Raw genomic sequence first — 27912 nt, forward strand, 5'->3', positions numbered from 1 at the left:
TGTCACACAAATGTGATGATGTCACAGATACAATGATGTCACACAAATGTGATGATGTCACAGATACAATGATGTCACACAGATGTGATGATGTCACAGATACAATGATGTCACACAAATGTGATGATGTCACAGATATGATGTCACAGATACAATGATGTCACACAGATGTGATGATGTCACAGATATGATGTCACAGATACAATGATGTCACACAGATGTGATGATGTCACAGATATGATGTCACAGATACAATGATGTCACACAGATGTGATGATGTCACAGATATGATGTCACAGATACAATGATGTCACACAGATGTGATGATGTCACAGATATGATGTCACAGATACAATGATGTCACACAAATGTGATGATGTCACAGATACAATGATGTCACACAAATGTGATGATGTCACAGATATGATGTCACAGATACAATGATGTCACACAGATGTGATGATGTCACAGATATGATGTCACAGATACAATGATGTCACACAGATGTGATGATGTCACAGATATGATGTCACAGATACAATGATGTCACACAAATGTGATGATGTCACAGATACAATGATGTCACACAAATGTGATGATGTCACAGATATGATGTCACAGATACAATGATGTCACACAGATGTGATGATGTCACAGATACAATGATGTCACACAAATGTGATGATGTCACAGATATGATGTCACAGATACAATGATGTCACACAGATGTGATGATGTCACAGATATGATGTCACAGATACAATGATGTCACACAGATGTGATGATGTCACAGATATGATGTCACAGATACAATGATGTCACACAGATGTGATGATGTCACAGATATGATGTCACAGATACAATGATGTCACACAAATGTGATGATGTCACAGATACAATGATGTCACACAAATGTGATGATGTCACAGATATAATGTCACAGATACAATGATGTCACACAAATGTGATGATGTCACAGATATAATGTCACAGATACAATGATGTCACACAAATGTGATGATGTCACAGATACAATGATGTCACACAAATGTGATGATGTCACAGATATGATGTCACAGATACAATGATGTCACACAGATGTGATGATGTCACAGATATGATGTCACAGATACAATGATGTCACACAGATGTGATGATGTCACAGATATGATGTCACAGATACAATGATGTCACACAGATGTGATGATGTCACAGATATGATGTCACAGATACAATGATGTCACACAGATGTGATGATGTCACAGATATGATGTCACATATACAATGATGTCACACAGATGTGATGATGTCACAGATATGATGTCACAGATACAATGATGTCACACAGATGTGATGATGTCACACATATGTGATGTCACAGATACAATGATGTCACACAGATGTGATGATGTCACAGATATGATGTCACAGATACGATGATGTCACACAGATGTGATGATGTCACAGATATGATGTCACAGATACGATGATGTCACACAGATGTGATGATGTCACAGATATGACGACGTGATCTGCTGCCTATAAAGCATTGCTTTCCATAGTTGGATGATCCATCTGTAATCGGGACTTTGCTCTGTTATTCCTGTACATGGCAGTTCAGCCCATGGGCCCCAATCATAGGACGGGACCCGGTCATGATTGCATCCATTACCCCATAAATACACGGGGGGGCCCCAGGCCATGTGCCGTCTCCCCCATGCCATGTGCCAGGTATGAGCTGTAATCAGTCGCCTTGTGGTTTTTTGCACATTTTCTCCACTTTCCAATGAAGCCAGAAGAGTCTGAGGCAGTGAGAGTGCGCCGGGCATGAGACGGCCGCTGCACCGCCTCGTATTAGACAGTGAGGAAGATGAAATCCGACAAAGCAATTCCAGGCGAGCCGCAGTCATAGAGATGTAAATGTCTCTAATTAGGCTCATTAGAGGCCACGTGCGCCACATCCGCTGCCCCCTGACACAGACCGCCTGATATTCTCATTAGTTACACACTTCAGGTCCATGCACTAAGCTTCTTCTCCAGGGTAGAAATCTGCTTAAATACTCTGCGCTCACAATAGCTCCCATAATCCCCCACACCATACGTTCTTGTAGGGTTAATTTCTTAGCCATTTTTGTTAAAGTTGTGGGACATCCAGCATGGAGGACATTACGTGTGCTATACCACCAGCAGGTCAGCGGAGGGCCCTGCGCAGGGCATGTGTGGAGGGGCCACAACCCATTTTTCAGGAGACACAGTTTGGAGAGTCGTACTGACATAACATTGCCGTTCTGTCTCCATACTGTGCGCTCACAAAAATTCTGCACTTGGTATATGCAGTACAGCAGTGCCATATACTGCCGCCATAATGCTGACGTGCCATGAATGCATAGCAATGCCATATAGTCAGGGCGTGCATGGGTTACATACTTACCCAGGTCCTGGAGCCTGGCGGGGGCTCAAATGGTCCATTTGTCCCATATCAGAATCCCAGTACTATGAGAGATCAGTAATAGATGGCGGCTGTTAGTGCCTCCCTGTCAGGAAATAGCATTTGTTAGGACTTTCTTAATCCCACAAATCCCTGATATCACAGGCCGGGAAGGTCACAATCACCACCCGCTGTGATCTTTAGAGCGCACACCTCTCTGCTGCCCCCTATAGTCCGGACAATTACACGATCGGCTGATGATCAACGGAGGAGGTCGCAGGCTGTTCGCACCACTAGGCTGGCTATCAGAAAAGCATATACTCCTCCGGATTCCATGTATATACCCCCATATGGTCATCGCTAACTCCACGATAGCCCCAGACTACTCACTGCCACCACCACCACTCTGTCTCATTATGGTAGCTTATCACTTCGAGGCGTGGTTTACAGAACAAAAGGAACAGAACTATTACATTTTATAATTAATCCAAAGGGAAGTTTTGAAAGATATACTAAATATTTTATAAGGGGGACTAAACAATACAGCATAAACAGTTACATAAAATAGAAGTGGTTAACAGGAGAACTTACTACACCTGGCCATAAAGAGGACTCCTTGCTTGTTAATTAAGCTGCTTCAGATTTCCTTGTGCACTGCCATTGTGCATAACACCAGCTTGGAGTGCTAGCTCCTGTTTCCTTAAGGCAAATGGTAGAGGAAAGAAGGAGGGAGGGGGGATATGAGGGACCTCAAGGATTTTTTATATTTTCTATGACACTGCCTAATACTTGAAAAGCAAAATTGGAATCAGCTCACCACATCCTGCGTTATGTAGTGCAGTATGGCCTCGAGGGCCATGTTGTTCCTTTCTCCCCGCAATGTGCCAGTAAATTTTTTGGGGAATTTTAAAGTGTCTCTAATAAAGGATTTTCATATTGTTTATGGATTTTTCCCAGAAGCTGGAATATTTTTCTACTTGTCACTGCCTAATACTGCCATACTGTTAATATATATCCATGCCGTACAGTGTTCACATAATACTGGCATAAGTTTGACTCATAGCAGTGCCACACAGGACGTGGCCTCATACTACTACCATACTGTGAATGCATAACAGTGCCATATAAGAAGTGGCCTCATAATTGTCACAGTCACGTGTGTCTGGAGGCAGCAAGTACCGCAACGCGAACCCATATGACACACGTGACCCTGGATACACTGCCTCCAGTGGGGCGAATTTAAATAATAAGACGTGCAGCTGGATACGCCGCCTCCAACAGGCGAATTTAGGTATTACACGTAAATCTGGAAACCCCGCCTCCAGTAAAGCGAATTTAAATAATAAAGGGGGAAACTGGGAAACATTAACAATGGTGGGCCCTGCAATGGGGAATAGGGAAGTGGAGACCTCCTGCACTCCCCTGAGCCAGTGTCCCTGCACTCCTAACGTTTCCTATGCCGGTTCCGCATCGGGCGACGCACAGGAACCTAAAAACCCTAGCTCGCCCTGACCTAAACTCTCACTAGGGAATTGGTCGGTGCGGAAACTAATCCCACCACTGCACTAAACACACATGAGGGAAAATGACAATACAGGGGAAACACCACTTAGCTTTGCTCTGTTGCGTACGCTCCTAGCAACAGAGCCCACCACCTGTGTGCATCTTCTCCACCCGGATCCATCACCATAACTGGATCCTTCACCATAGTGCAGCCTTGGAGCAGAGTCCACCACCAGTTGCAGCTGTCCAGTAACAGAGTCCCAAAGATGAGTTCAGCTCCTGCCCAAAAAGTCAAGCATGCTTGAGTCCTGCTCTCAGCAACCAAGTCCCGCATGCTGAGTGCAACTGTCTCCATAGTCGTCACTCCACCCAACCAATGCAAGTACTTCCTGCCAACACCATAAACTGTGAATCCACCACGCCATGCCAGCCCTTCCTGCAGACCACATAGCTGCCACTCGTCCCCTCTGGCTGGGCTGCGCAGGACTCATGTTCAGCTCCTTCCTCACCCAGGCTTGCTTCCCCAATGATGAACACAATATCACCAACAGTCATCAAACCCACCTGAACTCTTTTAAAGAGCCTCACACCTGATTTATAATTATGTGCACTAAACCAAAGAAACTAAAGTGCACTACCGCTCACCACCACCGGGGCAACTTAGAATGAACGACACCACATGTAATATTTCTAATGGCCAACAGGGGCAATCACATCACTTTGGCACCTAGCCAAAGGAAAAAAAGTTCACTTATCCATTTAATCTGTCAGATCCACGCTGGATCATGACAGTACTCCTTCCTTAATGAGGGACCTCTGGACCCTCAAGACCACTCCTCATTAGGGAAACACCTACAGCGGGGACGCCCAGATCCTGAGTTCACCCCACCACTACCAGACACTTCAGGTTAATGACAAGCGCACCGCTGGTATTGGCAATACATGTTCTGGAGGCACCACTCATCTCCACAGCGCCGACCTGGGGAACAAGTTTATGTATGTGTATGTTTGCTATGAGCTGATCAGACTCCACAACACACTTCCACAAGATGATTTTTGGTGGCCACCCATACACGCTCGTTCACACACAGGTCCGGACCTGAACGTTTATTGCCACACATTCGTTTGTCATATTTTGGTGAACTCATTCTGGACTCGACAACAAAGGCGTCCCCCTGCTGTCACCACACTCACACCCCCGCTAATCACCAAGGGACACCACCCTCCAACCCTTTCACCATGAGGTCTACCCTCCCAGGGTTGGTTAATGGCGAGGGTTGAGATATGCCCCCACTCCCCCGCAGCACGCCTGCCGCTCACACCTGGAGGAGAAGGGGACAGGAATATGGAGGAAATATACACTCGCTGGTCGCCTTCCTCCACACGACCAGGAGGGGGCAGCCTCTTCGGTGGTATTGAAGATTTGGCGTGAGCTCCGCGGACTATCACCAGTCTGCTCACTAAAGGGACGTACCCCTTCACCTCGGGGAACCCCAGACAGCACCATGAGGATCACCAACTCCACCCACCTGTCTGGTTACATCCGCCTGTATGAACAAGTCCCGCTCCCCAGCAGCGACTCAAGGGGGCTTTTACCAGACCTGCAATTTGCCAAAGCCGCCATTTTGATTTCCTGGTTGCCTGAGCAGAGGCCCCAGACCCTGATAACTGCTGCTGCAGCGGCTCTAACACACCTTGCCGATCCCCACTCTCCTCAGTGAGGCCCGGCAGCAATTACCACAGGTCTCCACATGGCCAAAGCTCACCAGAAAAAAAAAAAAGTGGGGTTGGTGATAAAATCACGGTCACCTGATTTATAATTACGTGCACTAAACCAAAGAAAGTGCACTACCGCTCACCACCACCGGGGCAACTTAGAATGAACGACACCACGTGTAATAATTCTAATGGCCAACGGGGACAATCACATCACTTTGGCACCTAGCCAAAGGAAAAAAAGTTCACTTATCCATTTAATCTGTCAGATCCACGCTGGATCATGACAATAATACTACCATACTGTGAATGTATAACAGTGCCGTATAGACAGTGGCCTCATACTACTACCATACTGTGAATGTATAACAGTGCCATATAGACAGTGGCCACATAATACCACCATACTGTGAATGTATAACAGTGCCATATAGACAGTGGCCACATAATACTACCATACTGTGAATGTATAACAGTGCCATATAAGAAGTGGCCTCATACTACTACCATACTGTGAATGTATAACAGTGCCATATAGACAGTGGCCTCATACTACTACCATACTGTGAATGTATAACAGTGCCATATAGACAATGGCCACATAATACCACCATACTGTGAATGTATAACAGTGCCATATAGACAGTGGCCTCATACTACTACCATACTGTGAATGTATAACAGTGCCATATAAAAAGTGGCCTCATACTACTACCATACTGTGAATGTATAACTGTGCCATATAAAAAGTGGCCTCATACTACTACCGTACTGTGAATGTATAACAGTGCCATATAAGAAGTGGCCTCATACTACTACCATACTGTGAATGTATAACAGTGCCATATAGACAGTGGCCACATAAATACTACCATACTGTGAATGTATAACAGTGCCATATAGACAGTGGCCTCATACTACTACCATACTGTGAATGTATAACAGTGCCATATAGACAGTGGCCACATAATACCACCATACTGTGAATGTATAACTGTGCCATATAGACAGTGGCCACATAATACTACCATACTGTGAATGTATAACAGTGCCATATAAAAAGTGGCCTCATACTACTACCATACTGTGAATGTATAACTGTGCCATATAAAAAGTGGCCTCATACTACTACCGTACTGTGAATGTATAACAGTGCCATATAGTCAGTGGCCACATAAATACTACCATACTGTGAATGTATAACAGTGCCATATAAAAAGTGACCACATACTACTACCATACTGTGAATGTATAACAGTGCCATATAAAAAGTGACCACATACTACTACCATACTGTGAATGTATAACAGTGCCATATAGACAGTGGCCACATAATACTACCATACTGTGAATGTATAACAGTGCCATATAAAAAGTGGCCACATACTACTACCATACTGTGAATGTATAACAGTGCCATATAGACAGTGGCCTCATACTACTACCATACTGTGAATGTATAACAGTGCCATATAGACAGTGGCCTCATACTACTACCATACTGTGAATGCATAACTGTGCCATATAAACAGAGGCCACATAATACCACCATACCATACTGTGAATGCATAACTGTGCCATATAGACAGTGGCCACATAATACCACCATACTGTGAATGCATAACAGTGCCATATAAACAGAGGCCACATAATACCACCATACCATACTGTGAATGCATAACTGTGCCATATAGACAGTGGCACTGGCCACATAATACCACCATACTGTGAATGCATAACAGTGCCATATAGACAGTGGCCACATAAATACTACCATACTGTGAATGTATAACAGTGCCATATAAGAAGTTGCCTCATACTACTACCATACTGTGAATGTATAACAGTGCCATATAGACAGTGGCCACATACTACTACCATACTGTGAATGTATAACTGTGCCATATAAGAAGTGGCCACATAATACTACCATACTGTGAATGTATAACAGTGCCATATAAAAAGTGGCCACATACTACTACCATACTGTGAATGTATAACTGTGCCATATAAGAAGTGGCCACATAATACTACCATACTGTGAATGTATAACAGTGCCATATAAAAAGTGGCCACATAATACTACCATACTGTGAATGTATAATAGTGCCATATAAAAAGTGGCCTCATACTACTACCATACTGTGAATGTATAACAGTGCCATATAGACAGTGGCCACATAAATACTACCATACTGTGAATGTATAACAGTGCCATATAAGAAGTGGCCACATACTACTACCATACTGTGAATGTATAACAGTGCCATATAGACAGTGGCCACATAAATACTACCATACTGTGAATGTATAACTGTGCCATATAAAAAGTGGCCTCATACTACTACCATACTGTGAATGTATAACTGTGCCATATAGACAGTGGCCACATAAATACTACCATACTGTGAATGTATAACAGTGCCATATAAGAAGTGGCCACATACTACTACCATACTGTGAATGTATAACTGTGCCATATAGACAGTGGCCACATAATACTACCATACTGTGAATGTATAACAGTGCCATATAAAAAGTGGCCTCATACTACTACCATACTGTGAATGTATAACAGTGCCATATAAGAAGTGGCCTCATACTACTACCATACTGTGAATGTATAACTGTGCCATATAAAAAGTGGCCTCATACTACTACCATACTGTGAATGTATAACTGTGCCATATAAAAAGTGGCCTCATACTACTACCATACTGTGAATGTATAACTGTGCCATATAAGAAGTGGCCTCATACTACTACCATACTGTGAATGTATAACTGTGCCATATAAAAAGTGGCCTCATACTACTACCATACTGTGAATGTATAACAGTGCCATATAGACAGTGGCCACATAAATACTACCATACTGTGAATGTATAACAGTGCCATATAAAAAGTGGCCTCATACTACTACCATACTGTGAATGTATAACTGTGCCATATAGACAGTGGCCACATAATACTACCATACTGTGAATGTATAACAGTGCCATATAGACAGTGGCCACATAATACTACCATACTGTGAATGTATAACAGTGCCATATAAAAAGTGGCCTCATACTACTACCATACTGTGAAAGTATAACAGTGCCATATAAAAAGTGGCCTCATACTACTACCATACTGTGAATGTATAACAGTGCCATATAAAAAGTGGCCTCATACTACTACCATACTGTGAATGTATAACTGTGCCATATAAAAAGTGGCCTCATACTACTACCATACTGTGAATGTATAACTGTGCCATATAAGAAGTGGCCTCATACTACTACCATACTGTGAATGTATAACTGTGCCATATAAAAAATGGCCTCATACTACTACCATACTGTGAATGTATAACAGTGCCATATAGACAGTGGCCACATAAATACTACCATACTGTGAATGTATAACAGTGCCATATAAAAAGTGGCCACATACTACTACCATACTGTGAATGTATAACAGTGCCATATAGACAGTGGCCACATAATACTACCATACTGTGAATGTATAACAGTGCCATATAGACAGTGGCCACATAAATACTACCATACTGTGAATGTATAACAGTGCCATATAAAAAGTGGCCACATACTACTACCATACTGTGAATGTATAACAGTGCCATATAGACAGTGGCCACATAATACTACCATACTGTGAATGTATAACTGTACCATATAAAAAGTGGCCTCATACTACTACCATACTGTGAATGTATAACAGTGCCATATAAGAAGTGGCCACATAATACCACCATACTGTGAATGTATAACAGTGCCATGTAAGAAGTGGCCTCATACTACTACCATACTGTGAATGTATAACTGTGCCATATAAGAATTGGCCACATACTACTACCATACTGTGAATGTATAACTGTGCCATATAAGAAGTGGCCACATACTACTACCATACTGTGAATGTATAACTGTGCCATATAAGAAGTGGCCACATAATACCACCATACTGTGAATGTATAACAGTGCCATATAAAAAGTGGCCTCATACTACTACCATACTGTGAATGTATAACAGTGCCATATAAAAAGTGGCCTCATAATACAACCATACTGTGAATGTATAACTGTGCCATATAAAAAGTGGCCTCATACTACTACGATACTGTGAATGTATAACAGTGCCATATAAAAAGTGGCCTCATACTACTACCATACTGTGAATGTATAACAGTGCCATATAGACAGTGGCCACATAATACTACCATACTGTGAATGTATAACAGTGCCATATAAAAAGTGGCCTCATACTACTACCATACTGTGAATGTATAACTGTGCCATATAAGAAGTGGCCTCATAATACACCCATACTGTGAATGTATAACAGTGCCATATAGACAGTGGCCTCATACTACAACCATACTGTGAATGCATAACAGTGCCATATAATAAGTGGCCTCATAATACAACCATACTGTGAATGTATAACTGTGCCATATAAGAAGTGGCCTCATAATACAACCATACTGTGAATGTATAACTGTGCCATATAAAAAGTGGCCTCATACTACTACGATACTGTGAATGTATAACAGTGCCATATAAAAAGTGGCCTCATACTACTACCATACTGTGAATGTATAACAGTGCCATATAGACAGTGGCCACATAATACTACCATACTGTGAATGTATAACAGTGCCATATAAAAAGTGGCCTCATACTACTACCATACTGTGAATGTATAACTGTGCCATATAAGAAGTGGCCTCATAATACACCCATACTGTGAATGTATAACAGTGCCATATAGACAGTGGCCTCATACTACTACCATACTGTGAATGTATAACTGTGCCATATAGACAGTGGCCACATAATACTACCATACTGTGAATGTATAACAGTGCCATATAGACAGTGGCCTCATACTACAACCATACTGTGAATGCATAACAGTGCCATATAATAAGTGGCCTCATACTACTACCATACTGTGAATGTATAACTGTGCCATATAGACAGTGGCCACATAATACTACCATACTGTGAATGTATAACAGTGCCATATAGACAGTGGCCTCATACTACAACCATACTGTGAATGCATAACAGTGCCATATAGACAGTGGCCTCATACTACTACCATACTGTGAATGTATAACTGTGCCATATAGACAGTGGCCACATAATACTACCATACTGTGAATGTATAACAGTGCCATATAGACAGTGGCCTCATACTACTACCATACTGTGAATGCATAACAGTGCCATATAATAAGTGGACATATAATTCCACTATACTGTGAATGTATAACTGTGACCCATAGGAAGTGGCCATATAGTGCTACCATACTGGTAGTATTTAATCGCTCCATGAAGTGGTCACATCACATTCCCGTATTGTGAGCACAGTACCCCACAATGAAACAATAGCATATTATAAGCTGGTAGTGATGACACACAGTGGCCATCTATGAGCTCCGTCCTTAAGTTATAGCGTCATGACTAGGTTCCCTTGACGCTCGGAGCTGGGCCCCACCACTCGGAAACCAGAGAGTAGAAGCTCCTTTTGCTCATGTTCTCTGGCCGAGATCTTACGTTACAAGATCCAGGGATGGAACGATTGCTGCGAGTCAGCCCAGGACTAGGTGCGGATGTTCCCACTCACTGACACCAACAGAGCTCTTAATTTTTGTGATAGCCGGAAAGACAAAGTGCAAAGTCCATTGATGGTGCTTGGAGAAGGTACGGTGTCCTCCCAGGAATTGGGCTGTTTATCTTGATTAAAGTGACTGTTTCCAGTACAAACACCCCACACGATTATGTATTCTGTGTTTCCACGGCTAGTCGTCACATTAAAGGCTGCGGAAATATTTAGTTGCTAAATCATGCCCAAGGGGGACAATGACTAGATTATTTCAATGTACTTATGCCTTTCCGCTAAGCCTTTCTAATTGGTTCTGCATTATGAGTACATGTGTAAAACTGGCAATCAACCATTGTCTAATTACAGAGTGAACCGTCAGTGATTTACACCCTCCGCCGCTATAACCTGCGTCGTTTTATGCTCCGATGCCGGAAATTTCTGACGGACCTGATTGAAGTGTTTGTAGAAGGGTCATATACATGGGGCGTCGGATGGTAAAGTCAACGTATTGAGCTTATTTCACGGCACAATCAAGAATCTGGCTTCATCAAGGGCAGATAAATATTTAAGAGATGTTATATTTTTATACCCGGCTATAAAACTTACTTTATTTTTATGCGTTTCCATTACGACGCCTCTTGTCAAACGGCGGGAGCTTTTTTTTTTCTCAACCATGAATCTGTGCTTTACTATGAGCTGAGATGATGATTACACAGAGGATAGAATGGAGGAAAAATATGTATCTTGCCTTAGTAAAGGGCCAACTAATCCATAGGGGCCAATGTTGGGCAGACCATCACCATATCTTATAGTAATGGGCAGAAGAGGGCCAACGATGACTGGCCAAATCTGGGCAAAGGCTTCCTAGTCAACATTTATCCTATGGAAGCCAACTCTCCTAGGATGTCCTGAAAAATGTGGAGATCTCCTGGACTTCCAAAAGACATGGCAAATATCCTCTGCTCTGCTGAAACCTACTAAAACCTTCTTGAAGCTGAGCTTCCAGAAGAGCAGAGGGTTATGACTGGCCAAATCTGGATGGTTTCCTAATCATCATTTATCCTAAGGAAGCCAACTCTCCTACGATGTCCTCAAAGATGAGGAGATCTCCGGGACTTCCAAAAGACTTGGCAAATTTCCTCTGATCCGCTGAAGCCTACTAAAACCTTCTTGAAGCTGAGCTTCCAGAAGAGCAGAGGGTCATGACTGGCCAAATCTGGAAGAAGGTTTCCTAATCATCATTTATTCTAAGAAAGCCAACTCTGCTACGATGTCCTGAAAGTTGTGGAGATCTCCGGGACTTCCAAAAGACTTGGCAAATTTCCTCTGATCCGCTGAAGCCTACTAAAACCTTCTTGAAGCTGAGCTTCCAGAAGAGCAGAGGGTCATGACTGGCAACATCTGGAAGAAGGTTTCCTAATCATTATTTATTCTAAGAAAGCTAACTCTCCTAGGATGTTCTGAAAGAAGAGGAGATCTCCTGGACTTCCAAAAGACTTGGCAAAAAATTTCCTCTGCTCCGCTGAAACCTACTAAAACCTTCTTGAAGCTGAACTTCCAGAGTATCAACATAGGGTCATGACTGGCCAAATCTGGATGAAGGTTTCCTAGTCATCATTTATTCTAAGGAAGCCAAGTTAAAGCTGAGCTTCCAGAAAGTTTCTTCCATTGAGGAGGCACAGAATAGTTGAGAAGAGGTATTTTAAAAATTTGATTTGGAAACTTTTTTGGCCTTGACGTGAAGGTTGGCAATTTTAGCTTACAAAGAACAGTAGTGAGGTCTGAAGATGCAACCAGCTCAAGACCAAGACTAGGTGAGGATACAAAATGCAGTGTCTGTTCCCTGTGAGTGACGCTGCAGTGGAAATATAGAATTATACGGTGGCCATTCAGGTGAAAACCCCATGGGTAAACAAGCATGTGTGCCAGGAGCTTCTACAGTGCAGCCCCCATTTGTGCATTATAGAGCATTGATCTCCCTTTCCGATGAGCATATGCCCTAATGAAGCATATGGACAGGGGTTGTCTTGATAGGACAACATCTTTAAAGCCCCGTGGGTCAACAGGCATTGCCTTTGTTTAGGAGTCTTGGGCAATGCCCACCAGTGATGATGTTGGGATTATCATCAGATGAGGTTGGTGGGGATGTCTACCTCCATACTCTAGTATTCAGTACAAACGTATCCATCATTCTTACTAAATCCCAGAAAATCCAGAATGACTAAGCCTCGAAAAACGTCACATTCGATTGGGACTCCAGGGCCAATATTTCCAATATGATGGGAAAAGAATGAGAGTTGCCAAAGCCTGGAATAAGAAGTTATCGGAAGAGCATTGGGCATCAGACTAGATCACAAAGGTCCTACGGTGGACTTACCAGGAGGGAGAAGAGGAAGTAATAAAACGGTGTCTCTGGTCCCTGCTGGAGGAGGTGTTTCATCTGGGAAGCGTTTGCCGTGAAGAGGGCCATGTCTAGAAATCCTTGTGCCAATGTCTTAGTTCTGGCGAATGTGTTGATGTTCCTTATCACCTGCAGAGAGATGTGAGGGTTACACCTTGTCCCCATCAATAATTCACACTGCCGCTCAGTCCTTGTATTAAGTAAACTTGTGGTGAAGCATCATCTCCAGCTCCACCAGATGTTTCTGTCTGAGATGTATTGTTACCTGATGTTCCCTCTATGACAGGCCAGAGACACAGTGATATTGTGACTCACAGGACGACCTGACGGGCTCCTGCGTCCTCCTGTGCTCTGCTCCACGCTCAATCAGGTCATAGTGAACGGGAAGCTATTTTCAGAAAATTTTTGTCACGGATTGACTATCACAGTGTGACACGACCCAACGGGTGGTTGGTCAGCTAATGGCACAATACACACAATCAATGGGATGGAAAAGGTGATAAGAAGGCCCTAACAATACCTGAGCTCTGACCTGAGCCTTTTCCTGAACTCCCCTAACACCCTATGCGGGTCCTTCCCCCCGCCGCCGTCAGGATACCTCGTCCCTAGTTGTCACCTACTACTGCCCTGGCTAATGCAGTGACCGGCAAGGAGCACTAGCCTCACCTCTGCAGATAATAAACCCAGAGGGAAGTGACAGACACCAAAGGGACAAGGTAACAAAAACACAACACTTAGCTTTTCTCTGCTGCAAAACACCGCACAGCAGGATAAAGGCACCAGATAAGTGAACTCAGCAGAAGCACCACTGCACCCAGAAAGCTCCTTACTCCAGGCTTGGTCACTGCAGATTGCTCTAACACCGACAGTCAGCTGATGTCAGGTGACCTTTTAAAGGATGGTGGGAGCGGTCACCACCCACATCAGCTGACCCAGCAGCAATGCAATTACAACAGCTTGCCAGCTGGGAAAAACTGACATTTAACCCCCGCTGGCCTGAAAGGAAATAAGTTTTAACTGAGAGAAACCAGATCTGCCACAAATCCAAAAATGGATCTTGACAATTTTATTTTTTGGCAATTTTTTTTTTTTTTTTACAAATCACAATCTATATTAAAATTAAAAAAATAGAAATCATGCAACTCTCGCACCAAGAAATGCACATGCACATTAGCAGCGATGAAGAGAGACAGATCCTGTCTAAATGGAAGCATCTAATGTGTGGGTGCTAAGGTCATTGTGAAGGGAATGGGAGGAGGTGAGCTGTGACTTCACCTACTGTGATTGGTGGATCCTGTGTTAACTACTGTATATAGAGGTATCAGTCCTTGTATAGGAGGAGGTGAGCTGTGACATCACCTATTGTGAATGGTGGATTCTGTGTAATCTGCTGTATATAGAGGCGTTATCAGTCATTGTAGAGGAGGAGGTGAGCTATGACATCACCTATTGTGAATGGTGGATCCGGTGTTATCTACTGTATATAGCGGTGTTATCTGTCATTGTACAGGAGGAGGAGGTGAGCTGTGACATCACCTATTGTGCATGGTGGATCCTGTGTTATCTACTGTATATAGAGGTGTTATCAGTCATTGTAATCCAGCCTCTGATGATAACGAACCTGTTGAAAAGAGTCAAAGTAAGAGTGTAAAATAAACCTAGTGGCCAATGTGAAAATTGCAAAGTTACTAATTTTGTTTTTAATAAATAAGATTGTGTTATGGGGAAAAAACACTTTTTTTTAAATATCGGTAACACAAAAAAACTGATTTAAACAATAGATCATTTTGTGATAACAGCTTCCCTTTAATTTATGGGATAGTTTAAGCCTAAGTGTTTGAGGCTGGACCTAGACCTATATGGGGATCAGTAAGGGTCCGCATAGTCTTATAACCACTTGTATCTGGTGGCAGAAGGATAACGAGTGATTATCATGTGTCAGCAGAGGCTCCGAGGCCATAGGAGGCATTACCCAGGCAGCAGGGCACTTTCCTTCTGTCCTAAAATCAAGCCTTGATACATTTCATATCAGATTTATTGGATACACAACCTTCCTTCTTTCTGTGTCTGAACGCTAACGATGCCGCCTAACCTCCCATAGGCCTGAACGCTCGGTTAGCTGAGCCTGCAAGTCTCCCTAAAGAAGCCAGATACCTCCATGTGATCCTTCTTTTTCCAATCTTTTACTGATGGGGGAGGATTGGGACAAACATTAAAAAATAGTGGGTTCATTTAATGAGTATCTGTGAATCCTTACTATTCATATTAATGAGCTATACTTGGGCCTGGACCTTTCCATGTTGCAATACCAGACACAGCCTTATAGCGATGCGTGGCGCTGTTATTGATAAAATTAAGTCAGACAACTTGTTATAATCGTGAATATTCTCTTTTTTTTATAGCAGACATGTAAAATCCATTGAATCCATGTCACCAAGTAATAAACGGTTCTAAGCTACAATTTCCATTCTATGGTCTGATGGTGATTTGTTCTGTTTGGATACATCACAGGCGATATGACAGTAGTTATTTGACAGCGTTGTTATCATAGACACCTGCAGCATAAATACATATTAGAAGCGACTTCAGATCCTAAGTGATTGCTATCATTTAGAGTAATGCTCTTTGCTCCCCTCTGCCTGTATAAATAGGGACCAGAGATGTAATCTTCCACTGTCTCCATACCCTGTGTGCATACTGGAAGCTTTATGAAAATGCAAACCATGTATTCACTATGGCCTTGCACAGAGGGGGGAGGTATGTACGAATGCTGCCCTAGAAGAGGCTTCACTTTGGATTCAATTGAATGGTTCTGCACTGCCCCCAGTGGCTATAACTAGTACTGCACATTTAGCTAAACTTGTCCTTTATTTGCTCCTAACATTGGCCGATCAATGAAACGAAGGCCCAAAATGAATGTTTCTATAATTCTTTGGTCGCACGGTTCTCTGTGATGTATTACGGGAAATGGCTGTTGTTGTCTTGATGTTAATAATGTATTTACGTTCCTGGCACAAAACCTCAGGCGTCCTCTCATATTCAATGAACTGTGTCTTGGATGATATGATGGAAAGTAGCCCGAGGCTGAATTATTTATATACCAATAAATGAAACTACAATCTGTTCTTTGTTTAATGTAAGCTTGCCAAAGGGGAAAAACACTAATGTGCACTGGAGTGATTACCTCAATGTATATTACACTTTATGTACTGCAAAGAGAAGCTAAACTCAATACTTTGTGGAGCTTTACAGGCATTGGGACGAGTCTTCAAGAGACCCAAAGTCAAGTGACGAAAGAAGCGTGGCAGACTGACTTCCTACAAGTAATCAACAACTTAATTACGAATAATCCACAATTTAATAATAATCATATCTAGATCAATTTGGAATAATGAAGTGATGAAAGAATACCGTGGGTTCAAAGTCCGCATTCACGATCAGAGGTCTCTACCCATCTCCCACTGTCCCACATGGTCGATGGCAGGTTGTCAAGTGACTGTCTGGGAAATTGCTCAAGTTAATTAAAATCAACCAGATTCAACTGAACCCAACCCGATCAAACTCTATCCAACTCAGCCTAAAAGAATCCTAAGTCAAATGAACTAAGTCCAACTCCACCAAGGTCAATTCAACCCAACACAACTCAACTGAACCCAACTCAGTCAAACTCTATCCAACTGAATCTAAAAGAATACAAGTACCATGAACTAAGTCAAACTCAACCTAGGTCAATTCAACGTAACACAACCCAACTGAACCCAACCCAATCAAACTCTATCCAACTCAGCCTAAAAGAATCCCAAGTCAAATGAACTAAGTCCAACTCCACCAAGGTCAATTCAACTCAACTGAACCCAACTCAGTCAAACTCTATCCAACTGAATCTAAAAAATACAAGTACAATTAATTAAGTCAAACTCAACCTAGGTCAACTCAACCCTACACAACTCAACTGAACTGAACCCAACTCAACCAAACTCTGTCCAACTCAACCTAAAAGGATCCAAGTCAAATGAACTAAGTTCTCAACTCAATAAAGGTCAATTCAACCCAACACAATCCAACTCAATCAAACTCTATCCAACTCAACCTATAAAAAATTCAAGTCAAATGAGCCAAGTGCAAATCAAACTGGGTCAATTCAACTCAACTCAACCAAACTCAATTAAAATTAACAAATCCCAACTATACTAAACTCAATTCAATCCAACTAACTTAAAACTCAATCAAAACCAGTCCAACTGAGCCCACCTGAAGCCAATTCAATTCAACTCAATCCAAATGATTCCAATTGAACCAAACTTAATTTTACTCAACTGAATCCAACTTACTGAAAGTCAATGAAACAAAACACAACTCAATTCAAATTAACTAACCCCAACTATATTAAACTTAACACAACTCAATTCAACCCAACGGAATTAAACTCAATCCAACTTAACACGACTGAATCCATATCAATTTACATTTGTGCAACTGTCTTCAACCCAGTTGAATCTAACTCGATCAAAACCAATCAAACTGACCACAATTGAACCCAATTCAGTTCCACTTTATGCATCTCTACTTAACCAAAATTACTTCAATTGAACCATTATCGGTTTAACCCAACTGAATGCAACTAAACCAAGATCAATCCAACTAAAAACTGGACCCAACTAAATGCCACTAAATTCGGTTTAACCAAGACTTAATCCAACTGAATCAAACTCAGTTCAACCCAGCGGAATCCATCTCAATCAAGTCAATGCAACTCAACGCAATTTAAAGGCAATTTAGTGGACCATTTAAATCAACTCCATCCAGCTCAACATAATTGAATCCAAGTAAAATTATCTCATCCAGTCCAAGCAAGTGTTACCCAACCCTACCCAACTAGACTGCACTCGAGCACAACGCGATACTTAGCACTGCTCGATACTCGATGGAGCCCCCCGATGCTCGATCGAGTATTAACCACTGCCGAGAACGTTCTCCCATCACTAGTATTGATACATGTTTATTCACTTTGAGGGGCAGTTCTGTTAAAAACTAATTATTTCTCATCGTAATCGTTCTTTGGGAATCCTTGTCCTTAGCGTCGACTACTCTAGATGTGAATGAGTAGACCATTGTCACCGTCAGTGTTTCCATGAAAAGGTTTTCCATTATTTAATGAAAGTCTTTCTTCATGAGTGGTGTCTTGGCAAATATTTTCGACCACTTTGCATCCAAAAATATTTTTGTCTTAGCCATCTATTACATTGTATGCCTGGGGCTCTGTAATCCTGGCGAGACAAAATGCAGCCGATTGCTCCTCAGGATTTCTTCCACCTGGATATTGGACTTTGGCAAAGCTGAAAATCAATTTTGTTTGTCCCCATCGTAGTCAACAAAGATTACAAAGGAATAAAGAATGAAAAAAATATACCAAAGAGTGAATAGCGGTTCTCATCAGAAGGTTGATGGTGACCTATCGTGCACAAGAATGAAGGAGCAGTTGAGCATTTTCTCCAGACTCTATATGACCATGAAGGCCAAGAAGCCCCTTTGTTCTTCTAGTCAGTGGGGGTATCAAGATGATTACATGGTAATACAAAATCCTATATTAACTGGGCCAAAGTAGGACAACGTCGGATCTGCATGCTTGTCCATTTTTGTAATTGAAGAAAGGTGGCTCACCATTTTTTCATCAAGCCATGGTTGCCAAAAATGCAAAGGAGCCCTTATAGGAATGGTATATTAGGGCCCATGTAGACAGTCCTTATTCATAGGCAACGACTCAGGCAAAAGTATTCTTGCCTACATTCTAGAATCATAGAATCCTAGAATGTTAGAGTTGGAAGGGACCTCCAAGGTCATAGTGTCCAACCCCCTGCTCAGATTTAGGAGTCACTAAACCATCATAGAACAGATGTCTGTCCAGCCTCTGTTTGAAGACTTCCCTTGAAGGAGAACTCGCCACCTCTCGTGGCCACCTGTTCCACTCATTGATCACCCTCAATGTCAAAAAGTTTTTTCGAACATCTAACCTGTATCTTCTCCCTTTAAGTTTAATGAAATCCCCTGGCACAACCAAGTCTGGCCCCTAAACGCACAGGGATGCCAACTTTGGGTAGTTTTCCTAAACCGCACCCTTTTTGCAAAATTTGGCAAGTATGCAGAAGTCATACAGAAGTATGAGAGGCCAAATGGTCCCTCAAAAACATCATAAACTACATGGGAAGATGTCAGTATTATAAATGGTGGCTGAGGTGAGCTTCAAGTTACCGGACCGATCATATGGTTGTTATAAAAGAGGGTCCCTCATGGGAAATGTTTCATACGCTGCAGACACGGGGGAGATGCTGCCCATGTGGTGATCCGCGGATTATTGGGATGGCTTCAGTCCCATTCCCACCAACCCTATAAGAAGCCTATGAGCCGCCATGTAGGATCCTGCCTCTCCGGCTCCGTCCGGCCCCGGAGCCTTCTCTCCAGCGCTGACCCGATGGCACATTGTAACAATTAGCTTTACTGTAGATTAATCCTTGATGAAAACGACAAGGTTAAAGCTTTTCATAGAGCGCGACTGTCAGATGGCATTATCCGGAATCTTTACTAATTCACTTCTCAGAGTCACTGATGCATCTACTTAGCGGGCGCCATGTTTTATTCTCCAGGACGCAGCTCATGGCAGGAGTATTCCTTTTTTTTTTTACAATTTACAAATAAGAACATAACAGCAACGAAAAATAAAAGCGGCTTCCAAAATGTAACAAAGACATCGGCACCCTCTGGCACCCACATCTATCCTGAGAACAGGGGCCCATCACACACTGCTACAGGGGGGAGGTCATAGCCCCTTTCATTTGGATGGAAGATCAATATTCAGAGCTCCCTTACAGATGGAGAAAGAGAGCAGCGCATGCGCAGCCACCTATCTTCCAGGCAGGATTCATTTTTTAGATAGATAGAAGTACTCTTTTACTATGTTTCTGCTCGTGTGTCAGTCCTCACTGCACTCCTAGCATCCTAATATATTCATACACCAGGAAGCCCAGGATGAACAGTGTGAGTAGATAGGTGGCTGTGCATGCGCGGTCACCTACTTATTCCAGGCAGGATCCATTTTTTATACAGATGGAGGTCCTCTTTTACTACGTTTTTGCTTGTGTGTCAGCCTCACTGCCATCCTAGTATTATATTCATACACCAGGAAGCCCAGGATGAACAGTGTTAGTAGACAGGTGGCTGCACATGCACGGTCACCTACCTATTCCAGGCAGGATCTGTTTTTGAGATAGATAGAGATCCTCTTTTTACTATGTTTCTGCTCATTTGTCAGTCCTCACTGCACTCCTAGTATTATATTCATACACCAGGTAACTCAGGATGAGCAGTGTGAGTAGAGAGTTGGCTGCGCATGCGCGGCCACCTACCTATTCCAGGCAGGATCCATTTTTTATATAGATGGAGGTCCCCTTTTACTACATTTCCACTTGTATGTCAGTCCTCACTGCACTCCTAGTATTATATTCATACACCAGGTAGCTCAGGATGAGCAGTGTGAGTAGATAGATGGCTACACATGCGCAGATCTCTTTTTTATCATTTGCTCAGAAAATTGGAATAACAAGGGTTTTCGGCAATTTTTGGAGCTTTCATAAAAGTAAACTGAGAACGGGCGGCCGCCTTTACTGATGAATATCCTAAACCTTCTTTCAGTCTCCTTCCTTCTTCTTTTCTGCCTTGTTCATGAACCAGGAAGCTCAGGCTGAACCATATTATTTCTTAAGAAGACTCATACTAACAAAAGTATTCTAAAATGGTGCAAACATCAGCACTGTCCAAATTTTTTTTCTTTTTTAAACCTGCCTTCTACCAAAATAGCGCCACCTTAGTCTTACAGGTCATGTAAGGTATTGCGCCATGACCACGATCAATCTGTTTTAGTTTTTCTAATCCCGAGAAACAATTTTAACTCATTTAATCTGCTTTTGTGTCAGTCTTTACTGCATTTCAAGGATTAGATTCATGAACCAAAAATCTCAGGATAAACATAATTTTTTTTGAAAAAAAGAAAAAAAAAAAGTCGTTACTCACATTGATTCCGCTCCCGTCGTGAGGACCAGACTGGAGAAGCGGCTCTTCCTCGCTCGACATGTCGCTGTTGTCCGCGGGCTCGCTTCTGTGCGCCGCTCGGCGGAATATCGAGGTCATGTCTAGGCAGGAAAAGCGCGTCGGTTCTGCGTGGTGCAGCGAGGCAGCGTAATGTAGGTCGAGTCCCGCTCAGTATCACCCCCACGGTCACTACAGCGCGGTCTGCGGGGGGCTGGATCTCGGCTGACTCCTGGCTTCTCGTGCTGTCTGCCGGGCTTTATGCCCCGCCGCTGGCTGCTGACGCTCACGCGTTCCAGGCTTTTCACAGCTTTTAGCTTCTCTGGACTTTTGTCAAAGTCTTTGTTTACGAAGAACAACAGCAGCAGCGACCTCCGTTACACGAGACCCCCTCTAATGTTACACCCCTTACTGGCTGGATTCACCATAACATTTTATTTCCTTTTTTTTTTTTTTTTTTTACAGTTTTTGCTTTTTTTTTTCTTCTCCCATCTTTCCATAGTCTTCTTTTTCCATATACTTTGTTTATGATGTTTTTGCTTCTTTTAATTCCTTTATTTTCATGCCGTATTTTAAAGCTTTTTTTATATTGTTATTTTATGCTTTTTATAGCAAAAAAAAACCACATGAAAAAAGCAACACATGGAGCATGCTGCAGTGGGCAAAAAAGGTCACGTCATTTAAAAAAAAAAGATAAAATGTTTGTCGTGCTGTTGATGTGGATTTTTTTTATTTTTTGATGCGTTTTTATCTTGCGTTTTTGGTGCAGATTTCCCCCCGCTCATTAGTATGGGTGAAATCTGATGCAAAAACTCTGAAAAAATTGACGTGCCGTAGATTTAAATCTGCAAGGACAAAATAAGCGACGTGTGCACGAGACTTCTGGATTCTCATTCACTTTGCTTGTATCAGGAAACCCTTCAGGTTTTTTGACATCTGCACAGAAAAAAAAAAAAACGCACCAAAACCGCGACAAATCTGCAACGTGTGCACAGGTCCTTATGGACCTTTTGAATCGGACTTCAGGATTTTCAGATTTTCTTCATGTGACAATTTTGCTCTTACGGGTGTTAGATATTTTAGGTTGCAGATGTTAACAGGTCAACAGCGCAGGGGACAATGGTACTTAACCATCAATGATTTATTTGATTAACACAAATATATAATTAGTGGCTATGGCACAATAAAAGTGAAAAGTGGCAACACCATGAATTATGGCACAACCAGAACACGGTAACACGGCTAAACGAGGTCATTAACACAATGCAATTTACACACTATCATTCTATAATCACAATTAAGCAGTTATTGTCGTCAACAATGTCTGGGTCCTAAGACCTTGTCCTAGGGTGCACCACCGTTACTAATGGCCCGTCACCATCGTCACTCCCTAAGCAATATCAAGCGCTGTACAGACCCAAACAGGAGTCTACATTACTCGCTCTTAGGCCATAAGTCCCGTATCGATGAGTCACTTGGCACACCCGACACACCTCTATTTCCTAAAGCACCGCCGATCCCCCCCTCTGTACCATATGCTTGGAGCTTGAATGGGAGCTCACACAAATTTCCCTCTTCTGAAGCCCGGTTACCTCTTCCAGTTGTGGCCCTGCTCACATAACACGGATCTCCCAACTCAGATCTCTTGTCTCCAGGTCTGATCTCTGGGGTCTTCACTTGGTCTGGCCTCTTGGTTCTTCACTCGGGTCGGGTCTCTCGGGTCTTCACTCAGGTCTGGTCTCTGAGGTCTTCACTTGGGTCTGGTGTCTCGTGACTTCACTCGGATCTGGTCTCAGGTCTTCATACAGATCAGGTCTCTCAGGTCTTCATTCGGGTCTCACCTCTGAGGTCTTCACTTGGGACTGGTTTCTTATGACTTCTCAGTTCTTCATAGAGATCTGGTCTTTCAGGTCTTCACTCAGGTCTGGTAATTCCTTAGACACTGTGACAGGGGTGGGTTTGGACCCACTGCACCAAGGGCTGGGCTTACCCTAGAGGGGTGAGGCTAAGTTGTTTCCTGGTCTTCAGTAGAACATCGGATGTTGAGGATAGGCTTGTTTCCACTACAGGGCAGTGCCCAGACCTGCAGCAGCTGGCCAAAGGGTCAGCACAGAGGGAATAAACAGAGACATGGTCAGGAATTCTGAGGTCGAAGCGGGCAGCACAGGCTCAGAATACAAAGTCGGAGTCAGGACAGGAGAGGTCAGACAAAGCCAAGTCAGTAACAGGAGCATCAATAGAGGAATACACCAAGACAGGATAGTAGAAACGGTCTGGAATTAGGGACCTCGGTTTAGGCGAGGGATGGAGGGACAAGCTGCCTAATATATCCCCTGCTGGCAGGGGATAGTCCAGGGAAGTGAAACTCTGCAGTACATAGCAAGGTTAAATTCCTGCAGAGTCTGGCTGTACCTTCCTATAGCCATGTGGAGACCCCAGGAAGATGCAGCAGTGTTGGGAGTGCAGGAAGAACCAACCCAGCAAGATGGCCTGACATGTGGAAGAGCAGAGCGGTAAACACAATGAGTAGGACGACGCCCACTGACCATGCAAATCACCGGCGTGACAGACTCAATGCCTTAGTTTGGTCTTTATCTATCTATTGGTAATACATAGGGTGTCCCCTCAAATTTCACAACTTGTCTCCTTGTCTTAGGTTGCCATACTTAGGTATTCTTAACCTTCTCTTCTTCCGGGCAGAAAAGTACCCAACGGTCTTTGACAACTACAAGAATTGAAACTCAGTAATGTAATACGTCGTTCAGTAAGACTTTATGGTAATGCGGTCTCTTGCAATTTTTGTTGCGAAGACAATTCCCGTCATGACTGAGCAAATTCATCATTACCTTTACAAACAAATGGAAGCTCACGCTGTCGAGCAGAATCGATATGAGAGAAAATCACACACTCCGAATGAGAAGGGACAGTGATTTGGGCTGCAGAAAATTCTGCAAACATTACGACGGGCGATGCCGAGCTTATGAAACAATAACATTGTAGGGAAACGGAAACACTAATGATACACGCAGCGAGATTACAAATAATATTTCCTTATCTTTTATAATCCATTGTCAAACACTATGAATTATTCAGTAATCCCATAAAAACTGAGACAGTTCTGCAAAGTGTTCACTTTGTTATAAGACTGTAAGGCAGGAAGGAGAATTGTTATGGCAGGTGGCCCTCGGGAAACCACGTGCTGTGTCACCATATCTCCAGGAGCAATTAGGCTCTGTGCACACAGCGTTCAAGCGCTCTGATGGAGGCATACTCTTCCAACTTATGCCTCCAGCTTCCTACAAAGTTGAGAATAGTATGTCGCACAATGGGGCCAAAAGGACAATACTTTGGCCTTCATCAGTGCCCTTTAGGTATGTTTAACTTTTATTCCTGGAGTATTTTCCATATGCATAAAGTAGGGTGCTGTGTGCGGTTCATTTGGACTCATCTCAAATTCTTCACAGGTGGATGTCCACCTCACCAAGTCACGGGAAGTCTGGTTTCATGAGGATCATTGATGGTGAATGGTTTGACTTGGAGGATACCATAAACATTAATTTCAATGGAGATGATCTCTTCCTTCTGCCACTTGGTTGCCTACAGGACTGGCAATCATGAAATTATCTTTTCGTTTTTCCGGATGACCACTGGACCCTGGAGGGTTTGGTCCACCGTAGTTTGTTTTTTGGTCCACCGTTGATTTCAACAGAGAGAGGCCACTTTGTTGACTACAGGACTGGCTATCTTGAAACAATCTCTTCGATCTTCTGAAGAATACCATTCCCATTTAATGCAATAGGCATTTACCACTTTGTTGCCTACAAGACTGGCAATCATTAAATTATCTCTTCAATCTTCTGCAGGACTACCATAACCATTGATTTCAATGGATAGCAGTAAATTGGTTGCCTTCAGGGCTTGCAATCATGACACGCTCTCTTCGGTCTTCTGAAGGATACCATACCCATTTAATTCAAGAGCGAGCAGTCACTTGGTTGCCTACAGGACTGGCAATCATGAAATTGTCTCTTCTGTCATCTGGACGACTACCATAACTATTGATTTCAATGGAGACTAGCCAATTGGTTACCTTCAGGCCTTGCAATCATGAGATGCTCTCTTTGGTCTTCTGAAGGATACCATACCCATTTAATTCAGTAGGCATCAGCCACTTCGTTGCGAACAAGACTGTCAATCATGAAATTATCTCTTCAATCTTCTGCAGGACTACCATAACCATTGATTTAAATGGAGAGCAGCCAATTGGTTGCCTTCAGGGCTTGCAATCACAAAATGATCTCTTGGATCTTCTGGTTTTTCACGTTCTTAGTAACCAAAGCTAGCCATACACTTTAGAAAGCTGGAAAACTACATCTATGCCTCCCATACTCCCATAGTCATTATTTGGGCTGAAATTAATCTTTGTCTTCCGACGACGATGTCGGAGCACCTCAGTACACATTAGATTGTCAGCCGCTCCCATTGATGGGTTTGTCCCAAATCAATCTAATATGCATGGATTCCTTATGCCTAGATGCAATGGGTCTCATGATTTTCTGTAGGTCATCTTCACTTGGGTGTCCCCTTTGCAACCCCTACCTGTTGTCATACCTCTGTTTTCTGCTTGCGCCCTCTGAACGGTGAGGCCTGCACAAATAGATTGGGTGTCAGCTGTAGCACCCACAATAGTAAGGAGCAGAACCACATCTTCTTTTTCTGACTCAATATTTGCCTATATACAACACTAAATCTAAACCTCTGGACTGAAAGCCTTTACATGTCCATTTATCTCCATAATGCAAGTCAAAGTTGTTGGTGTTTTTTTGCAAAATGATCAACATAATTCCATAGAGTTAGCAAGACATTTCATTTCAATGCCACAAGCTCATACAATCCTGTAATACTTCAATTGGCTTTCAGGCAAAATGACCAATAATACGATGACCATTATTATTACATTAGTCCCCAGTAGAAACGATTTTATTGGCACCCCATGCACTCGCTCAATGTTCTCCGTCTCTGATATATTGCATTCCCCACTGACTCGGCATGTGATCTGAGCCAGAAAATGACATTTATTGACGTTCTTGTAATTGTTTTTGGCTCTGAAAGATTTGAGGACACCATAAAATGGCAATATCCCGACACAGAACCACTTAAAAAATGGAAATGCAAAATTGAAGATGATATTAGTAGAACTTAATTTCAGTCCGAATGGCCACTGAAGGTCAGGACCACGTCAGGGTCAACTAAGTAAAGCTTATATTGTTACCAATTTTACATATCTGTCTTTCCAAGACCATGGAAATAACTAGTACAAGGAGAGAAGAATTTGGCGTCATCATGACTAATGTGAAATATTTGTATCCGTAAATCAAGATCAAGTGGGAACATTGAGGAGGTCTAAAGTAAAAATGCAACCAAGGGTCCGTCCAAGAACAAGATGATACAGTTCTTTCCCGTCCGTTGTAGAGAAGCTTAACATTTCCTCTGGTTCCTTCAACTTCTCTGCAGGTTTCTTGTCCTCTTATGCAAAGGGTACTAGTTTTGCACCCTATAATATGACATTTTGATCACATCTATAAATTTTCTTTTATTCTTTGAAATCGAGACCCCAAATTAGTGCTTTAGAAATGTGGATGGGTGTCTTGTGCCGCAAAATTCTTCTTTTGTAGAAACACAGCGATGATCAATGGTAGCCATATAGATTTCATTGGGACAACCCGAGGTTTGAGTCATCGTGCTCTTCTTATATTAAAAAAAATCATAATTGTATCATTCGGAGCAAGAAAAACAAAAGGGTGTGGTCCACCGTAGTTTTCTTCCGTATGAACATAGACAGGACAATATCTCATTGGGCAAGAGTCAATTTTAAAATTGAAACCAAAAGGTGCAAAACCATTACCAACAAGGCAATTTGGACCACCGTGGTCTTCAGAGAAACCTAGCCATAGCTAGATCTCATTGATCAAGAGAATTCAAAAGATTTGGGCCACCATGGTTTTCTTTGAAAGTATTTGAACCACCATGGTCTTCTAAAGAGAAACCTAGACTTAGCTAGATCTCATTGATCAAGAGAATTCAAAAGATTTGGGCCACCATGGTTTTCTTTGAAAGTATTTGAACCACCATGTTCTTCTAAAGAGAAATCTAGACATAGCTAGATCTCA

The 27912-nt window shown here is 42.5% G+C and overlaps 1 protein-coding gene across 1 annotated transcript in view; it reads right to left on the reverse strand.

Moving 5' to 3' along the window:
• Positions 1–21997, reverse strand: part of LOC141058679 (ninjurin-2-like) — a 61335-nt gene extending 39338 nt beyond the window's left edge. The window contains exons 1-2 of the mRNA XM_073554861.1: positions 21728–21997; positions 13640–13792 (exon numbers count right to left, since the gene is read on the reverse strand). Coding sequence (XP_073410962.1) covers positions 13640–13792; positions 21728–21844 — 270 coding nt within the window. The 5' untranslated portion in view covers positions 21845–21997. The remainder of the gene's footprint in view (positions 1–13639; positions 13793–21727) is intronic.
• Positions 21998–27912: the final 5915 nt, after the last annotated feature.

Source organism: Dendrobates tinctorius, unplaced genomic scaffold (assembly GCF_039654945.1).
Source record: "Dendrobates tinctorius isolate UK_male_01 unplaced genomic scaffold, ASM3965494v1 ptg000214l, whole genome shotgun sequence".
NCBI lineage: Eukaryota > Metazoa > Chordata > Amphibia > Anura > Dendrobatidae > Dendrobates > Dendrobates tinctorius.